The 16776-nt window shown below is 36.3% G+C and overlaps 1 protein-coding gene across 1 annotated transcript; it reads left to right on the top strand.

The window, feature by feature from the left end:
- The first annotated feature begins 7905 nt into the window (after window positions 1-7905).
- Window positions 7906-16087, top strand: LOC121986096 (ER lumen protein-retaining receptor-like). Its single transcript, XM_042539901.1, has 6 exons — window positions 7906-8154; window positions 10460-10725; window positions 10888-11003; window positions 15424-15497; window positions 15579-15642; window positions 15731-16087. The coding sequence occupies exons 1-6, from the start codon at window positions 8064-8066 to the stop codon at window positions 15765-15767; spliced, it is 648 nt and encodes a 215-aa protein (XP_042395835.1). The 5' UTR covers window positions 7906-8063; the 3' UTR covers window positions 15768-16087.
- Window positions 16088-16776: the final 689 nt, after the last annotated feature.

Genomic DNA, 16776 nt, shown 5'->3' with positions numbered 1-16776 from the left:
AACGAAAAACAACCAACAAAATGTCCCAGGACTTGGTCCTGGCTTAGTAGTGCGGAAGGAAAAAAAAAATGGATCACGAGCTCGGGTGGTGTTGCACCAATTCCGAGAAAAATCGATTCGAGGGAAAAAGAATTAGAATATAGCTATGAGGCTAAATTCTAATCGACTCCGAAAATCTAAAAAATACTACGAAAAAATATTTTAAATGGTGGTTGCACCGATTCAAAATGACCTCGCTCTGATACCAATTGATGGATCGAAAGCGCTAGAGGGGGGGGGTGAATAGCGCTCGTGGCTATTTCGTTTTTCGAAATCGTAAAAGCTTGTTCAGAAATAACGCAGCGGAAAGTAAATAAAGTGGACACGAAGGATTTACTTCGTTCGGAGCCTGTGACGACTCCTACTCGAAGGCCCGCGATCCTTGATCGCTTCCGGTGGGCAACAACTGTAATTCGTAAAAGCTATTATAAGCTAAGTACAATTTAAGCAGAAAAGAATATTGTACCGACAATAAAAAGACTAAAACTGAAGCTCTGGGTTGTCGTTGCAGCACTTCTGAGTCGAGACGTTAGCAGCTTGTCGCACGGAGAATGCTTGGAAGATTGTTTTTAAAGCTGCACCTCAACCCTCCTTTTATATGAGGTTCCGGGCGCTTGGGACCTTTCCGGGCGCCTGGAGTGTGACGTGGCCAGCCAACCAGGTTGCTCCATGTCGCGAAGTCGCGCAGGGGATAAAAGTTGGTCTCGGGCGCCCGGACCTGTTCCGGGCGCCCGGACCTCCTTTTTCCAGGAGCCGCTTCTCCTGCAAAACAAGGTTAGTCCGAGCAATTGCATACCCTGCAAGACAATGTTAGAATCTGATAATTCATAAGTGAAAAAGAGCTGACAGTCTTCGGACTGTCCGAGTCTGACTTCGGATTTCCAACCGGAAACCCTAGGTCGACCCGACGCCTACTGTTCCCTCTACGGGGAACGCGTCCTCACCTACTCCACTCAGGAGATTTACCTGATGCCAGTCCGGTCCTCCAGACCGACTAGACTTTTCGCTTAGGGTTACCACCCCCTAGGACTTAGGGTTACCGCCCCCTAGGGTTTTTCTCCACCTAGGGTTACCGCCTCCTAGGACCTAAGGTTACCGCCCCTTAGGGTTTTCCTCCACCTAGGGTTACCGCCCCCTAGGACCTAAGGTTACCACCCCTTAGGGTTTTTCACCTGCCTAACCGCAGCTAGGACTTTCCTGAAACATTCATTCAAACATGTTAGATCACACACTAACTTAACCTTGAATCCTTTGCCATTATCAAAACTAAGGTTCGATCGTCGGATGCTTCCCACACCAACACTTTGAAACTCTTGCTCCCAGTCAGATGAAGACCACAACACAATATTCTGAAGAGTTAATGGTGCAATGGGGGATTTGGTTTCTATGGACATTACAACAAATTGATGAAGATTTTTCTGATGAGAATGATTAATTTAAAATTTTTGATGAAGTTGTCAATCCTTTAGTTGATAATATTGATGTTAATAGACTCTTCACCACTTATAATGATGATGTGGTGGATAAAAGATTAGGGGCATGTAGTATAGAAGAAACGTCTCGAGAATCACTTTCTTTGATCACAACCAATTGACATTGTAGAATTTGTAAGAATGGAATTGGTTGATGTTAAATATGTAGGGTCTTGTGCAGTAGAAGCAAAGCCCCAAGAATTACCACTTTTAGAGGCACCACCACTTGAGCTAGAGCTAGAGCCACTATAAGACTATGAGGAAATCACATCCACATGTTTTGAACTCTTTGGTAACTCTCAGCAATGCAAGGTTAACATTTTTAGTGATATTTAAAAAAAAATCATAGATGTACCCGTAGTTGATTTTATTGAATGTGATTCAATTTTTGATATATACTCAATTCAGTATAATATGATTCTAGTTCTATCTTATATTGCATGCTTACGGGAGGTTTGTTTTTTTCCTTTGGGTGTGTAGGTTTCTGTGAGGCTAAAATTGGAAGCTCAATCTAAATTGTCTCTGTTCGCCTAAATATTCTTTTAAGGAGATGAAAATGGAGAGAGTAATATTTCACTTTATAGCTCCTGTGATGAAAGCTCTCTCTATAATAAGTGTAAGTACCCCGGGTTGATTTTAATGTGATCGACCAAGTTATGTTGGGTTATGTTTATTTTTGATGACTTGTGTCTAAGGGTGCAAGAGCTTAGAAACACAAAAAGTCGAGTGAAAGATGTAATAGACGAGAAGGATGACATGGGAAGTGAGTTGACAGGCTCGGTGCATTTGAGAGACGAGAAGCTGCAAAAGAGTACACTAGTGAGCGAGAAGGACGCGCGCGACGGTTCGAGGGACGAGAAGCCATGTAGGAAGCTTGGTCGAGGAGAAGATTAGAGTTGGGTTTAGGTGAGCTCAACTCTGGACGGTCGGAAGCATAACCATAGGAGTAAAAGTTCGGAAGAGGTCAACTCGGATGTTGACCTTGGAATGCAGGGTTCTGCCATAAAAATTCGAGGCGCCTAGGTGGACTGGAGGCGCCTTGGGTGATTTGGTTTGCTTCTGTCGCTGAAAGGCGCTGAGGCACCTCCATGTACTGGAGGCGCCTCAGTTGAAAAGGCGGGGAGGCGCCTTATTTGAACTGAGGCACCTCTGCGCAAAACTCAACCATAGTAACAGCTACTCACTGGAGGCACCTAAAATGGAACAGAGGTGCCTCCATGCATCCATAGCCGTTGGACATATAAGATTTGATTGGATAAGTTTTGCTAATCTGGAGGCGCCTCAAACTTAACTGAGGCGCCTCCAATGCCACATCAGCCAACAATAAAAAGTGTTCTGAGCACTATAAAAAGTGTTCTGAGCACTATAAAAAGAACGAATGCCCTCTATCTCAAACACAATACTTGTATTCGATTTTCAAGTTTATTTTGCTACTTTCTGAGCTGTAAATCGGTATACGAGGCTTCTCTGCCTCCGATCATGTCGAAGAAGGAGATTCTTGCTAGTGGTTATTTCTACCTTGGATTAACAACCTCCCCGGTTGTAAACCAAGTAAATCGGCAGTCTCATATTTCTTTTTAAGCTTTTATTTTATATTAATTTACAAGTGTCTATTAACTAAAGTCGAAAGATTGAGAAAAATAAAATTTATTTTCAGGGCAATTCATCCCCTCTTACTGACTTACATGGGACCAACATTAAGAGCCCTTGGTAAGAGGGTATTGAAATATCTTACCCCTCTAAAATTAAGATGTGGATAAATCTAATAAGATGGTTGAGCTAATGACCTAAAATCAGTATTTTTTGGAAGGCAACCCAAGTTTTCTAATTTCTATTTAAGTTTATTTTAATTTTGTTTTAGTTTTTTTAACCTAATCTCTCTACTTAATTTCTCTGGTCTAATTTCTTTTTATAGGTTTCAAAGTGTGGAGGAATGTAAATATCAAATAGAGGAGTATTTTTAGCACATGAATGCCTCAACCATTTAGAGTTGATTACTTGGTAACTTCTATAACTTCAAAATCTTCTCCATATTATATTTCTAGTTTTTATTGGGATAATAAAAAGTTTAAGTCTGGGGATGTGTTGAGTTGTAGTTTAATTTTTTCATATTTATAATTGCCTAATAAATTTACCTAGTTGCATCATATACCACGTTATGATTGGTTGTTCCTTAATACAATTGTTCTAGATTTCATGTGGTATATTGTTGACTTATAGTGTTAGTATATTTAGTGATTTATCTTTTTTTATCTATGATAGTATAAAGTGAGCAATGTTTTTACTATAAAAGTTTAAATATTGACCTTTTTTTAGGATCTCTTTACACATTGTCTAATTTTGATGGCAGATAACTCTGAAAATAGTTATGATTCATAGAACTGGACTGGTACTTGTGTTTCTAAGATGATCTTTTATTTATATTTTGGTTATTAGATGATCTCGGATCATGATAATTCACTTTGAAAAATCAAAATCCCTGCATTTGTATTTACTAGTGAATTCATTGATTTTTTTACTAGTGATTTATATTTACCAATCAAAATAAGAGATTGTCGGTAAAAGTTTTCAATAGGTAGACATGAATTATCTTAATTATCTTGTAGACTAAGTCGATAATCCTTGAATCTAAGATGCCAAAGGTGAAACATAATACAACTATATATTTTTATATTGCTCCATCAATTTTTTCCACAAAAGTTGTTCATAGATTGCAATCACCCAATCAAGTTGTCGAAAATAGAAAACATTTATGAATTCATTGATCAATGAAGAAAACCTTGATTATTCATCATTTGTGTTTCTTTTACTTACACTGACCGAGTTAAAGAGGGTTAAGTGTAAATTCACTAGGGTTATTTTGGGAGCTGAAATATGAGATAAAACCAACCTTTTTTTCGGCGATCTACTCGGTGATGCAACAACAAGCATGTCTGTCAAATGAAATCAAAGTGAATCAAAGAAAAACTAATCGACAATAAATAATATATTACTGAAGATTTATATAGGTCCATTGGGAATGAGGGATGGCTGATCAATTTACTTACTTACAATTGAAAAAATAATTGATTAATTTTAAAATTAAACACAGTGGGCGAGTAGTTGGACAGTGGATTAAGTTTAATCTGTAATTTTGATAAAAATGTCAAACCTTAATTTTAACAATTGATTAAATAAAAAAGTGATCATTAAAACAACATTTTAAGTTTTCTAAAAATAAATTAATACGAATTTTAGATAATGTTTTTCATAAAAATTATTTTAAATAATTTAGAAAATACTATGGACATTTTAGATAATGTTTGCCTTAATCTATCCTTTCTGCTACAACTATCTTTAACGCTCTTGATCTCACACATGTAAATGATTATTTTGTTTGTGTTTATACTAGGATTGACCAATTCAAGTGCATCATCTATTCATTCACCCCTCTAGCAAAAGTCCAACTTTCCTACCTATAAGATTCTACTTGTTCTTGTTACATGGATGTTAGACTGAGATTTCGATGCTTAGTTGTTCTTGCCTTGCTAGGGTTTGATCATTGCTTACTTGAGTTTACTTTCGTGCCTTAGTTCAAATTAAGGTCAATTGTTGTTCTTTTCTGATATTATGAATCGATTTACAATGCTAATTTAGGTTTAAAGGAATTGCCTTAGACTAGGGTAGTTTAAGTTGTTTATTTCCTTAGTGACACAATTCCCATGTGAACTACTAAAAATCAAAATCCTAAAACATTCTATTTACAAATAAATCGATCCTATGATTTATTACTCACCAATTACATTCCTTGTGAGAGACACTTTGGGTCATTCCCTATACTATATTAGTATAATTAGGGGGTTCGATAATTAATTATTTGTATAAGTATCACGATAAATATGTTCTATCATCACCAAATCAAGTGGTTGAAAATAGAAAAATGAAATTAGTCGATTGGTCAATGAATTGGGATGTTGGCTGTTGGATGAGGAGCCACTCACGTATTGCAAGAAAGGGAAAATGTTAAACAGAAGGCCCAAGGTACACCTTCAGATCAGGAGTAGAAGGGTCATAAAAGAGGAAATAAGGGGCAAAGTTCACATGTTACTTCTGGGGAGCCTCTCGACCTTAGAAGTTAGGGCGTTCATCAACTGGTTCTTCTCGTCATTTTCAACAAAATCGGAAGAATTATTCTAGTGTGCCTAGTTATTACTGGTGTGGGGTGTAGTGGTCACACCAAACCCGATTGCCCTTTGGACCAGGTCGTATGTTACTATTGTAAGCTTCTGGGGCATGTGAGTCAAGATTGTACTCTGAAGACACAGATGGAGGTTGCAAATGTTATTGCTCAGGGGAGTCGTTCCACACAGACATGACATCCGAGAGGATCTAAGACGACACAGGGCGCTCCACATCAGTCGTGATGACCACCTTCCTAGGCTCAAGTATACCATATTCAGGGTCAGGGGCATCCAATGATACCAACAACTATGCAGTATACCACTGCTGTCTCGTCCTATCAGGCATATCTGACACAACAAGATTTTCCATTGTCACCTTAGTCTTATCCGGTGATCTAGCCTTAGCCTCAACAATCGGCTACCGCTCCTCCAGTATAATCTCAGACTATTTCGGGGATGCTACCACTGTACCCGGAGGTGGGACATGTTTATACTATTACACGGGAGGAGGTACAATGAGTCGAAGGATTGATCTTTCTGGATATTATTTCAATTTATCTTATTTTCGATTGATCTATTAATAGATACTAATAGTTTCCATTTTTTTTTTATTTCTCGATTATTGGAGGTGGGGTCAGACCATCCAGTACAAAAGACCTTGATATCTAAATTATAAAAAAAAGAGAGATAATTTTTGTCAAACTCATTGTTGATTTTTTTTAACAACTAAATGTATTTAGTTGATAACTCAATTAAAAGGACAAATTAAAAAACTATTAATTTTTTAAAATGACAGTAAAACATACATTTGACAAGTAATTAACGACCATGATTATAATTTTTTTTAAAAATTTTAATATCAGTTTGTTTGGTGAATGATATTTATCTATCATGTATTTCTGATTATCATTCGATAATTTTTTTGTATAGTAATTTATATTTACTAATCAAAATAAGAGATTGTCCGTAAAAGTTTTTAGATAGTAATCCTTTATTTTGTTTTAGACAAGAATTATCTTAATTATTTTGTAGAGTAGGCCGGTAATCCTTAAATCTAAGACGTGTGAAATATAATACAACCATTTTTATGTTGCTCCATCAGTTTTTTTTTTCCGCAAAAGTTATTCATGGATTGCACCCACTTAATCAAGCTGTTGAAAATAGAAAACATTCACCGGTGAATTCATTGATATATGAAGAAACTTTGATTGTTCATCTGTTTCGTTCAGTTACGCTGACCATTTGTGTTTCATTTACTTTCGCTGACAGTTAAAGAGGGTTAAGTGCAAATTCACAATGGCTATTTTGGGAGCAGGAATATAAGAAATGTATGGAGTATAGGAATAGAGGGTGAAAGAGAGACGAATGGATAATGAAACGATCATCTCCCCTCAATTTAAACATATACATTTCGTCCCCTCAATATGAAATTCCTAGCTAAGCATCAAAATAAAATGAACAAAAAGAAAAGGAAAGAAATACTGCATTAATTCTCCTTGGTGCCAAATTGTAGACTGTCAAGTGCAGAGTGGTCGGAAGTTGAGTCTAGATGCACGGGAGAATCTGAATGCCAAATGCTCAGGTTGTTGAGTCCCGAGTTGGCCGAGAGTCCGAGCTGCCTTGGGGGACTATGCTAAATGCTGTTGTCGACGGACCGAGTGTCCTAAGTAGTTCGAGTCCGAGTGGGCCTGTGCACAGGTGTCGTCCAACTGTCGAGTCGGTCGAATCCGAATAAGAAATTGTTGAGGTATATGTTTGACATAATTTTTTTTAAATAGGTTCATCCCTTTCTACGAAGTTAAAAGGTTACAATGAATATCATGGACATCTATTTTTCAATATATAAAGACAACCATAATCTCAATCAAAGCCACGTGAGCAACAAGATCAAATTCTAATTTTACACCCATGGAAGTATAGAACACGTATTAGTCAACCGTTGACTTATAATTTAATAGTATAAGATCCCTTACTAGCCAATAGCGCTGGATCATTAAACTAATTTAGTTTTTTTTTTAAAAGTATTATAAGAACCATCAAATCAAATGATAGAAGTAGATAAGCTTCGATTTGTATAACTTTACACTGAATGACAAGAACTTCGGTGCTTCCTGTTGTCGGATTCGGATCGCTGAAATCCTCACGGTTGCGGATTTGGCTCACTTACTCATGTTCACAAATTACCGCCATTAATTTTCTATTTTTTTATTAATAATAATATATATTTTTCTTTTTCCCCTCGTCAGACGTCAGCCGTCACATTCTGCCTCCGGGAGAGAGAGCGAGAGGAGGGGAAAAGAGCGCCGATCTCCGCACGCATCGATCGGTCTTCGCTGCATATCCTAGAGATCAGAGAGCTCAAGCCCGGGGTTTCGTTCGCTGTTCGGCGGAGATGAACATCTTCAGGTTAGCGGGCGACATGACGCATCTCATGAGCGTCCTCGTCCTCCTCCTCAAGATCCACACCATCAAATCGTGCGCTGGCAAGTTCTATCCCTATTCTTCTTTTAATTCTGTTCGAATCTGGTTCCGGTTTGGTCCTAGGATTCGTTGATGAGAGGAGAGATCTTGGGTGATCCACTTTTGTGAGTCTTCTTGCGCGGGGAGTGTGGATCACGCCTGGCATTTCACTTGGGTTGAGATTCTGAATTGGTCTTTAATTTTGCATCTGGTTTAGATTGCTTGTGTAATTTTCGTCTCCGGTTTGAGATAAATGCTTTTTTTTTTAGTTTTTAATGGGGCAGATGGGGGTGTGGTGGTGGTCTTCTAATTGCATTTCTAAACTTTTCAACGACAAATATGACCCCTGGCAGAGGATTTCTAAGATCAAAGCATGGTTTTTTGAAATGCTTGGTTTACATTCATCATATTTTCCTTTAATAAATTACGGGTGGCATTGGATTTCACTACAATGGTATGACCTAAGATTAAGCTTAAGCACATGAATTCTCTGAGAAATAGTTAGAGTCAATGCTAAATGTAACCACATGGTTCGCTTCTTTTACTTACCTTCAAATTTTCGTTTATTACTGCACATGTGAGATTAGGATGGGGAGCAGCAAGTTCCGCAGATTTAGGCATGCGAACACACTTTAAACATTAGTATTTGGTGTGAAAAATGCTCCCGGTTCTAGAAATATATATCTTTCACAAGATTGTAAAGGGCATTATGGTGAAGATATTTGCATCCTATTTGGATTCTAATATAGAATCATGAGAGTAAGAGAAGGTTATATATAATATATTAACCAAAACCTTCTAAATTGTCTCAGCCTTATCTTCATCATGATAAGACAGGTTAACAAGCCTCTCCAACTAAGTTTTGAAAGCAGAATTTTTGTATAACTACTGTAATACTGTATACTTTAGGTATTCTTTCATCCAATGTTTTAAAAGTCATTTCCAGGCGACAGATAGTTATCCAATGTATAATCTATATGATGTATACAGAAGCATGTTCTGTCAGTATTAAAAAATAAAAATATTTATATTGATGACAAATGACTGACTAAAATTCATCAACAAACTATATCAGTCAATCCATCTAATTCATAGTTCCACACACACAAAAAAAATCAATTTTACAATGTAAAACATATAATATAACAATATAAAATAGGTTATGTTTATTGTACATTCATATAATAATATCTGAAGTATTTATCAATTGCCAAAAAACTGTTTAATACTTCAAGTTGCATGCCATCACAAAAAACTCAATCTAGTGTTTCACTATCACAATAATTACTCATATTTAGTGGAGAAAACCATCAAGAAAAACCCATATTGAGCTGTTGATCATCCAAGGAACTGAATTAATTTTGTTTTATTTTCACCACATAGATGGCACACCTAGCTTGCCTAGGCATTTGAATCACCCAAAAGCATATTGTACATGAAATGCGGTCCCTTTATTTAAAATGCTTTTTAGAACATTGTTATCTTCAGTACAAGTTAAGGTTTTGTGATAGTTTTGTGATTTCTATTTGTATTTGAATAGAATCTTGAGCCAATTCGATGCCTAACAACCATAGTATGAGTTAAAGGAATCATTTAACTCATGAATATATTGTTTAGAGTCATTGTGACTGCATTCTATAGATTTTGAAAAAAAGGCTTTCTTACCCGAGGCTTCCTAGAAGACATGTTTCCAAAACTCCAAGTGGTATCAGTTCTTTAGAAGTGCGATTAGCAAATCTTGAGACAGGCCTGAGTCTTATGTGTTTGCCTTAAATGTTGGATAGTAAATCTCTTGCTTGTGGAAGTCTGTTATTCTCCTTATGTTTGAGAATATCCCCCTAAGAGATGGAAAATGAAGTGGAAGAGGTTATGTTTCTTTTGCTTCCCATCCACAAATGACTATAGTTCTATTAGTATAACCTTTTATTTATTTTCAATGATCATTGAACAAGCTTTGACGATAACCAGTTGGCTGATTTTATTATATACAAGCCTTTTTCCTTTCACCAAGGAAATATATTTCAATCATACACTACATTGTTGTATTAGAAGATATCAGAATCAATCGAATATATTCCTTTTCTTTTATTACTCTGCCTTTTCCATGGGCTTAAATACCTTGTTTCTGATTTGGTTCACTTTCTTTTATTTGTTGTTTGTGCTCTATCTATTAATTCATAATTCAGCATCTACCTCATAGCTAATCTTCTTTGGGTATATATTTCACCTTTGTTTCATTTACTGTAATTGAACACTTTGTGATTCTTGATACATATGTCAAGTTGGTTTTATTGTGTGCATATAGTTTAACAAACTCATTTTACACAGGCATATCTTTGAAGACCCAAGAACTTTATGCTCTTGTTTTTGCCACTCGTTACTTGGACATATTTACTGATTTTATCTCAGTGTATAATACAATTATGAAGCTTATATTCTTGGGGAGCTCATTCTCAATTGTCTTGTACATCCGAAGACACAAGATTGTTCGCAGATCTTATGACAAGGACCAAGATACTTTTCGACACTTTTTCCTTGTATTGCCTTGCCTACTATTGGCCCTAGTTATAAATGAGAAATTCACACTTAAAGAGGTCAGAAACCTCTCTGTTAGGTCATTCTTCTTTTAAACAAAAATATGTTAAATATGCTGTCTATGATGATCTTTGGACAAACCATTTTATTTTGAAATTGCTCACACCGTCTTCTATCTAATTCTTTTCTCCTTTTGTCCTGCAATTTTCTTTTCATAACAGGTTATGTGGACATTCTCCTTATTTCTGGAAGCAGTTGCAATACTTCCTCAATTGGTATTGTTGCAGAGGACAAAAAATATTGACAACTTGACTGGTCAATATGTTTTTCTCCTAGGGTAAGGTGTCGGCCCAAAATTATGAAATTTTGATTTGGGTATTTGCATCCTCCCATAATGGAATTATTTGTTTTTTTGAAGATAAGCGCTTAACTGATTTGTTATCCATGCTGCTTTGTCACACCTATATTGTAAAAACCACATGCATTTATACATCCTTAGTATTTATAATTAGATCCCTAATACTCAGTCTATTCAAATTGGCTTAAAGATATTATCAAAATCCTATTTGCTGCAAGTATACTAGCAAATGCTAGGACTTCTTAGGGACTTAGCAAGTCAGCTAGCTAACTCATGATGAGTTGACAAATCTTGTGACATTTGATTGGATTACACCTCTTTGACAATTTGACAATCAATCTTTGAAAGATTTGTCCTCTTGTGGAACACTGGACTTGGGGCTAATATGCATTGTAGCTGAGTTCTCAGTTCTCACAATACAACTTCATTGACCCTTTAGGAACATGCCCGAATTTTGTCATCAGCTATTTAACCCATCAACTATTTAACTTGGAAAAGTTACTGCACCTTAGTCCTGTAGTGAGATACTCTGCCTCTACACCCACTTTAGATACGACAATATGTTGTTTGCTCTATAAGAAAATCAGGTTCTCTTCTAGAAGGATGCAATAACATGATATGGCTAAGGAGGCTATTAATAGCCTCATATGCATCTTTTATTTGTAGAACCTACCCAGTCAACATTTTCTAGGGAATTTCTTTAGACAATGTAGGGACTTCTGTTTGCATGTCAAACCATTGTTCCTCTAAGCAATAAACCATGGAGGTTGCTCCATTTACACTTGGTAATTTAGAGGAAGACATTCTTGCCATCTAATTAGCGTTGCTTATACTTGGATGGCAAGGTGAGGAAGAGTTGGATTAGAGCAATCTTAGCCATATGTGAGGTGTCAAAGTAATACTGTTGTTGATAGACTAACTTGTATTTCTTAGCCTCAAATTAAACCTTCAATTTATCCACAATGCCAGTTGGTAATCTTCAATTGATTCACAATGCCAGGAGTAAGAGATATCAACTCTTATGTATCATTAGAATGGAAAATTTTTCATCTCTATGACCATAGCTCGTCTTCATCCTGGATGTGAGTGCATCTCTGAAATAGTTTTTGAAATATGAGAAGCTAAAGAGAAATAAATGTAAAATATCTAGGTGATAAGGCAACATAAGATAGATAATGAAAAACTGGATGTGAAGTAATAGAGTTGCAAGTACCTTTATGGAGAGTAATGAGAAGATACAAATTTGAGGCTAGATCCCTGGGTGAGTAGTAGAATCTTGTGGAAGTGTACTATAGATCCTCAACAATAGAGCTTTGGGTTTGGTGATCCTATAAGAGAAGGTAATGTAAGCACCTTAGTCATATATTTAGAAGTAGATAACGAGGTCTGAAAAAGATAGTGGACTTAAAGAGGGTGACATCGATAGAGAAATATGTTCTGTAATTTAAGCGAGTTACAACAATCTCTTTTGAGAGTAGTTAAGGAACACAAACTTAACTACTTTTGGTAACGAGCACGTCCAAATACCTTAGGTAGAATATGGAAACACATGTAGTTTATAAGGTAGCATATAGAAAGAGAACTACATTGTCTCAAAACTCAAGTAGAAGCCCCGTGTGAATGAAAAAGTCTACAAATAATCTCAACCAAGTGGTGCTTCAACCTTTTATGCACATCATTATGTTAGAGTGTATAAGGACAAGATGATTGCTAAAGGATGACTAATAGATAGAGGATAGAGGATAGAGAGAAGACTAAAATATTCCCATTATTATGGATGCATCAAATTACGTTCATATCTTGTCACAAAAGGAACAAAAAATTGAATTGATTTCAGAATGATATTTCTTTAAGAGAACTAATTCATTCTTGGTTAACCAATAATAAAAGTAAATCAAAATGATCACAACTTGAGTAGGACCTGAATATTCGAACGAAACTAAAAAAAATGGTGTGAAAGGACTTTGTAGATGCTCTTGGGAAACATAGATCTAACATGTTCCCCAATTAACAAGACCCGCATACAACACTCATAAGATGGGATTAAATGACTGTTTTTAAAGATTAGGAAAACTTGAATGACTGGTGACTGTGAATATGCTGGTGAAAGCTTTGAGGATTTTGTCACAACAACATATCGAGATGGCGTAGATAGTTGATACATACTCTAGCATTTATGCTTGAAGCCAATCATGTTTCTTGTCTCTGTGAATCCTGAAACAGAAGTATAAATAAACATTATGATGCAACTTAAAGATGTAGTAAGCTTATAGATTGATAATAAATTCGGAGAAATTTAGAGACTTAAAGAAAAGAAAAATGATATGGATGGGGCAACAAATCCTGGGTCTAATGCAAGTTGGTAGGCGCCTTAAGGTTCCAAGTGCAAGGCTCAGGGGAATAGAACATAAATGCAGCAGAAGCATGCTCGTAAGGTGAGACATTTGATTAACAATAGGCATTTGCCACTACTTGGACCTGAATAAGACAAGTATATTAAATTATTAGGAATTATGATAGTAGAACTAGAGCTAGAGGAGATGGAAGCATGGGAATAATGAGTATTTATGGTAGACTGTTTCACATAAGGTGGTATGTAGAGGATGACCTGATAGATAGTCATAGGGGGAGAAAAGGTATTTGACATGACAAAATTTTCTATAGTCGCTACATTTAGGCTTGCTCTATCCACTACTACAATCTCTGTGGCTCCCTTGTCGGCCTTCTCCACTAACATGACATGACTGTTTAGATGACAACTAAATGGTCAAAGCAAATTGTCTAATGTGGGGGTTAAATGGAGGTACTGATGTGATGGACGCTTCAGGATCATCATCTAGTAAGGGTGAATGGCAAGGGTGAAGTGAAGATGCCTCCTAGGATCAAAGTTTGTACATGTTGTAACAATCTACTTGGACGAACTGTGTGGAAATAATTGTTAGGAGTTTGTCAATTCTGCATAACTTTAAGATTTCATGAGAAGATATTGCTATCAACAATGTTCTAGAATTGACCAATATTATATATGGTCATATCTGTGTTAGATTATTGTAGCTAGAAGAGACTCCCCAATATGAATCACATTTTAGGCTTGAGAGATATCACTAGTGCTCAAATTTTGAGCCAGTGTCCTTAGCTTATAGCAAGAGAAGAAACATTGAAATATGCTCATGATCACTGGGATCTATCAAGTGTCATAGGAGGGCAACTAATTGTGAATCATTACTCTCCCAAGGGTTTTTTGTCAACTAAGGAATCTCAATTGGCCTTGACCCATGAACCAAACCTGAACTGAACTATACTTGCCTAAGAAGCATAGTTTTTCCTGTTTAACTTCTCCTTGGTAATCGTTATGGATTGATACAAGACTTGTGGTAGGAGGCAATTTGGTGGTAGTCGAGTAATTTGACATTTTAAGTTGAGGGGAGTTTTCAGGGGTTCGCCAATTAAAGGAAGTTTTATTGTTCATAGGAGAATGTTGCTCGTTGTTGGAAAAAAAGGAGAGAGTTCACTAGTCAAAGACAGAATGTCAATCAGTGGAATATTGTTTGAAAAGAGAGAAGACACTTTGTGATTAGATTGATTTGCTCGCCAAATCTGGTCGCTATTAGAGGCCATGCGTGGGTTGTGAGCGAAAGTTGGCTTGTGTCGAGAGTAGTCTTGGCCATGTTGATCAAGGGTGGTTTGTCAGTTTGCGAGTGAAGGTTGGCTTGGAATCGCTTGGTCAAGAGTAGTCTTGACCATGTTGAGCATTGGTGGTTTGCCAGTTTGCGAGTGAAGGTTGGCTTGGAATCTAGTAGGTAGGTCTCAAGTGGAAGCAACATGCCTGATGGTATTGCAAGGAGAAGGAACACTGTCAACGGGGTTATACGAAGATTCTATTTTTTGGAACAATCGCCATTGAAGACAGAAGGATCAATAGCAGCTATGACTGTGTGTAAGCTAATCAAATAGAACTTAGAAAACAACTTTCACTTGTTGCTTCTTCATTGAAATGGAACTTATCAACGCAATCTCTTGTTGCATTCATAGACTTGTCAACCTAAATCTGATAGGTTGTGACATCTTCTATTTCATACATCTTAGGTTTGTGCTTTGATGCTAAGCACTGGGTTTTATCACCTATATAATCGATTTAGACTTTCCTTGTTTCTGTTTTTAATTTGTTTTGTGTTTATGAGACATTATTCTCATCAGGTTCGCATCACTGTAGGTAGTTACTAGAAACTTATACTACATACCTGAATTATAATCTTTGTACTGGACTAAAATTGTTATTGTTGCCTGATTCATGTACCGTAATTACAAATAAGCTTCAGACGTAGATTTAGAGAACATGTATATTTTTCTTCTGTACTTAATTGAAAATTCAATCTGACATGGTACACTTCTGATGCAGAGCATATAGAGCATTTTACATCTTAAACTGGATTTACCGATACTTCACTGAGCCTCATTACGTTCATTGGATAAGTATGACTCTTATCTCATCTTCCTTCATCCTTTTCCATGAAATCTAACTTATTCTCATGTGGCCTTGGATTGTTGCTGCAGCATGGATATCTGGATTAGTGCAAACACTGCTTTATGCTGATTTCTTTTACTATTACTTCAATAGGTAAATAATCTATTCTTTTTCTTTGAACTTTTCATAATTGTTCATTTGGCTTCTTTGCCGAGCATGAAGAGTTTGATATCATTCGCAGTTGGAAGAACAATGTTAAGCTCAAGCTACCAGCATAACTTTGTCACTTCAAGGCCAACTGTAGTAGGATCTAGCCGTATGAATCTGGAAGGCTTCACTACTGTAAAGCATGTTCTCTTGTTAGGCGTTCTAAAGTGCCTCATCTTGTTAGCAAGTCACATTCATTTTTTATTAGGTAAACATATCTGAATCATATGTTGTCATTTTGTCCAACACTTGGAACTCGAACTGTTTGGTTTGATTGTATACTGAAGCTCAGATCTGATGTTTTATACGTTTAGCTACGATTGCAAATTTGGTAAGTTCCAGGTGTCTTGTAGCACACTGTATTTGATAATCAAAACGCTATTTCAATTTATATATTACCTTTCAGTTTACTCTATATTTGAATCTTATTCATTTCCTTGCATGCGTGGTCTTTTGCATTTCACAGGCATCACAAACTTGTGAAGCTAAATTCAATTGAAATGTTTCTTTTTGCCTTGAATCCACCACATTAGTATAGCCAAACTAGAAAAGATCTGATCCAGCATTGAGCGTAGAAGTGTTCTATGGAGCTCTAATAGTCACTCGATATGGAATATTCTAGCTCTTGTGAAAACTCAACGTGCAACCTTGTATTGAGTTCAAATCCAATCATTTAATTATAGTGGTTTATAAATATATCCTGAGTTTGTCTTGAAATTACTCATCGATTTAGAAAATTATTAGACAATGTGAAATCAATTTCTAAAATTGTTTGGCAATCCAAATGATCATATACAAACACCTAACTTGAATCACATTATCAAATCCCATCACAAGGAGTGACCGACAAGATTAAGATATCACATCAATAGATCAACTATTTTAAAGAGGAAGCATATCACCAACATATCTAAATTTTATCGAAACTAACAATGTTCCATCGGATGTAGTACAATGATAAAATATTTTAAAAATAATAAAATATCAAAATTTAAATTTTAAATAAGATAAATATTTTAAAAAATAACTTTGGAATGTGCATAACGAACAATGGATTATGTTGTTCCACGTTCCGCGCCT

Source organism: Zingiber officinale, chromosome 5B (assembly GCF_018446385.1).
Source record: "Zingiber officinale cultivar Zhangliang chromosome 5B, Zo_v1.1, whole genome shotgun sequence".
Classification (NCBI taxonomy): Eukaryota; Viridiplantae; Streptophyta; class Magnoliopsida; order Zingiberales; family Zingiberaceae; genus Zingiber; species Zingiber officinale.
Note: the sequence above shows the minus strand (reverse complement) of the source record. Positions and strands in the feature narration are given on the sequence as shown.

Coding starts and splice junctions, on each gene's coding strand:
- LOC121986096 (XM_042539901.1), top strand. CDS start 8,064: ATGAACATCTTCAGGTTAGCGGGCGACATGACGCATCTCATGAGCGTC. Junction 8,155..10,459: donor CACCATCAAATCGTGCGCTG/GCAAGTTCTATC, acceptor CATTTTACACAG/GCATATCTTTGAAGACCCAA. Junction 15,643..15,730: donor TTTTACTATTACTTCAATAG/GTAAATAATCTA, acceptor TATCATTCGCAG/TTGGAAGAACAATGTTAAGC.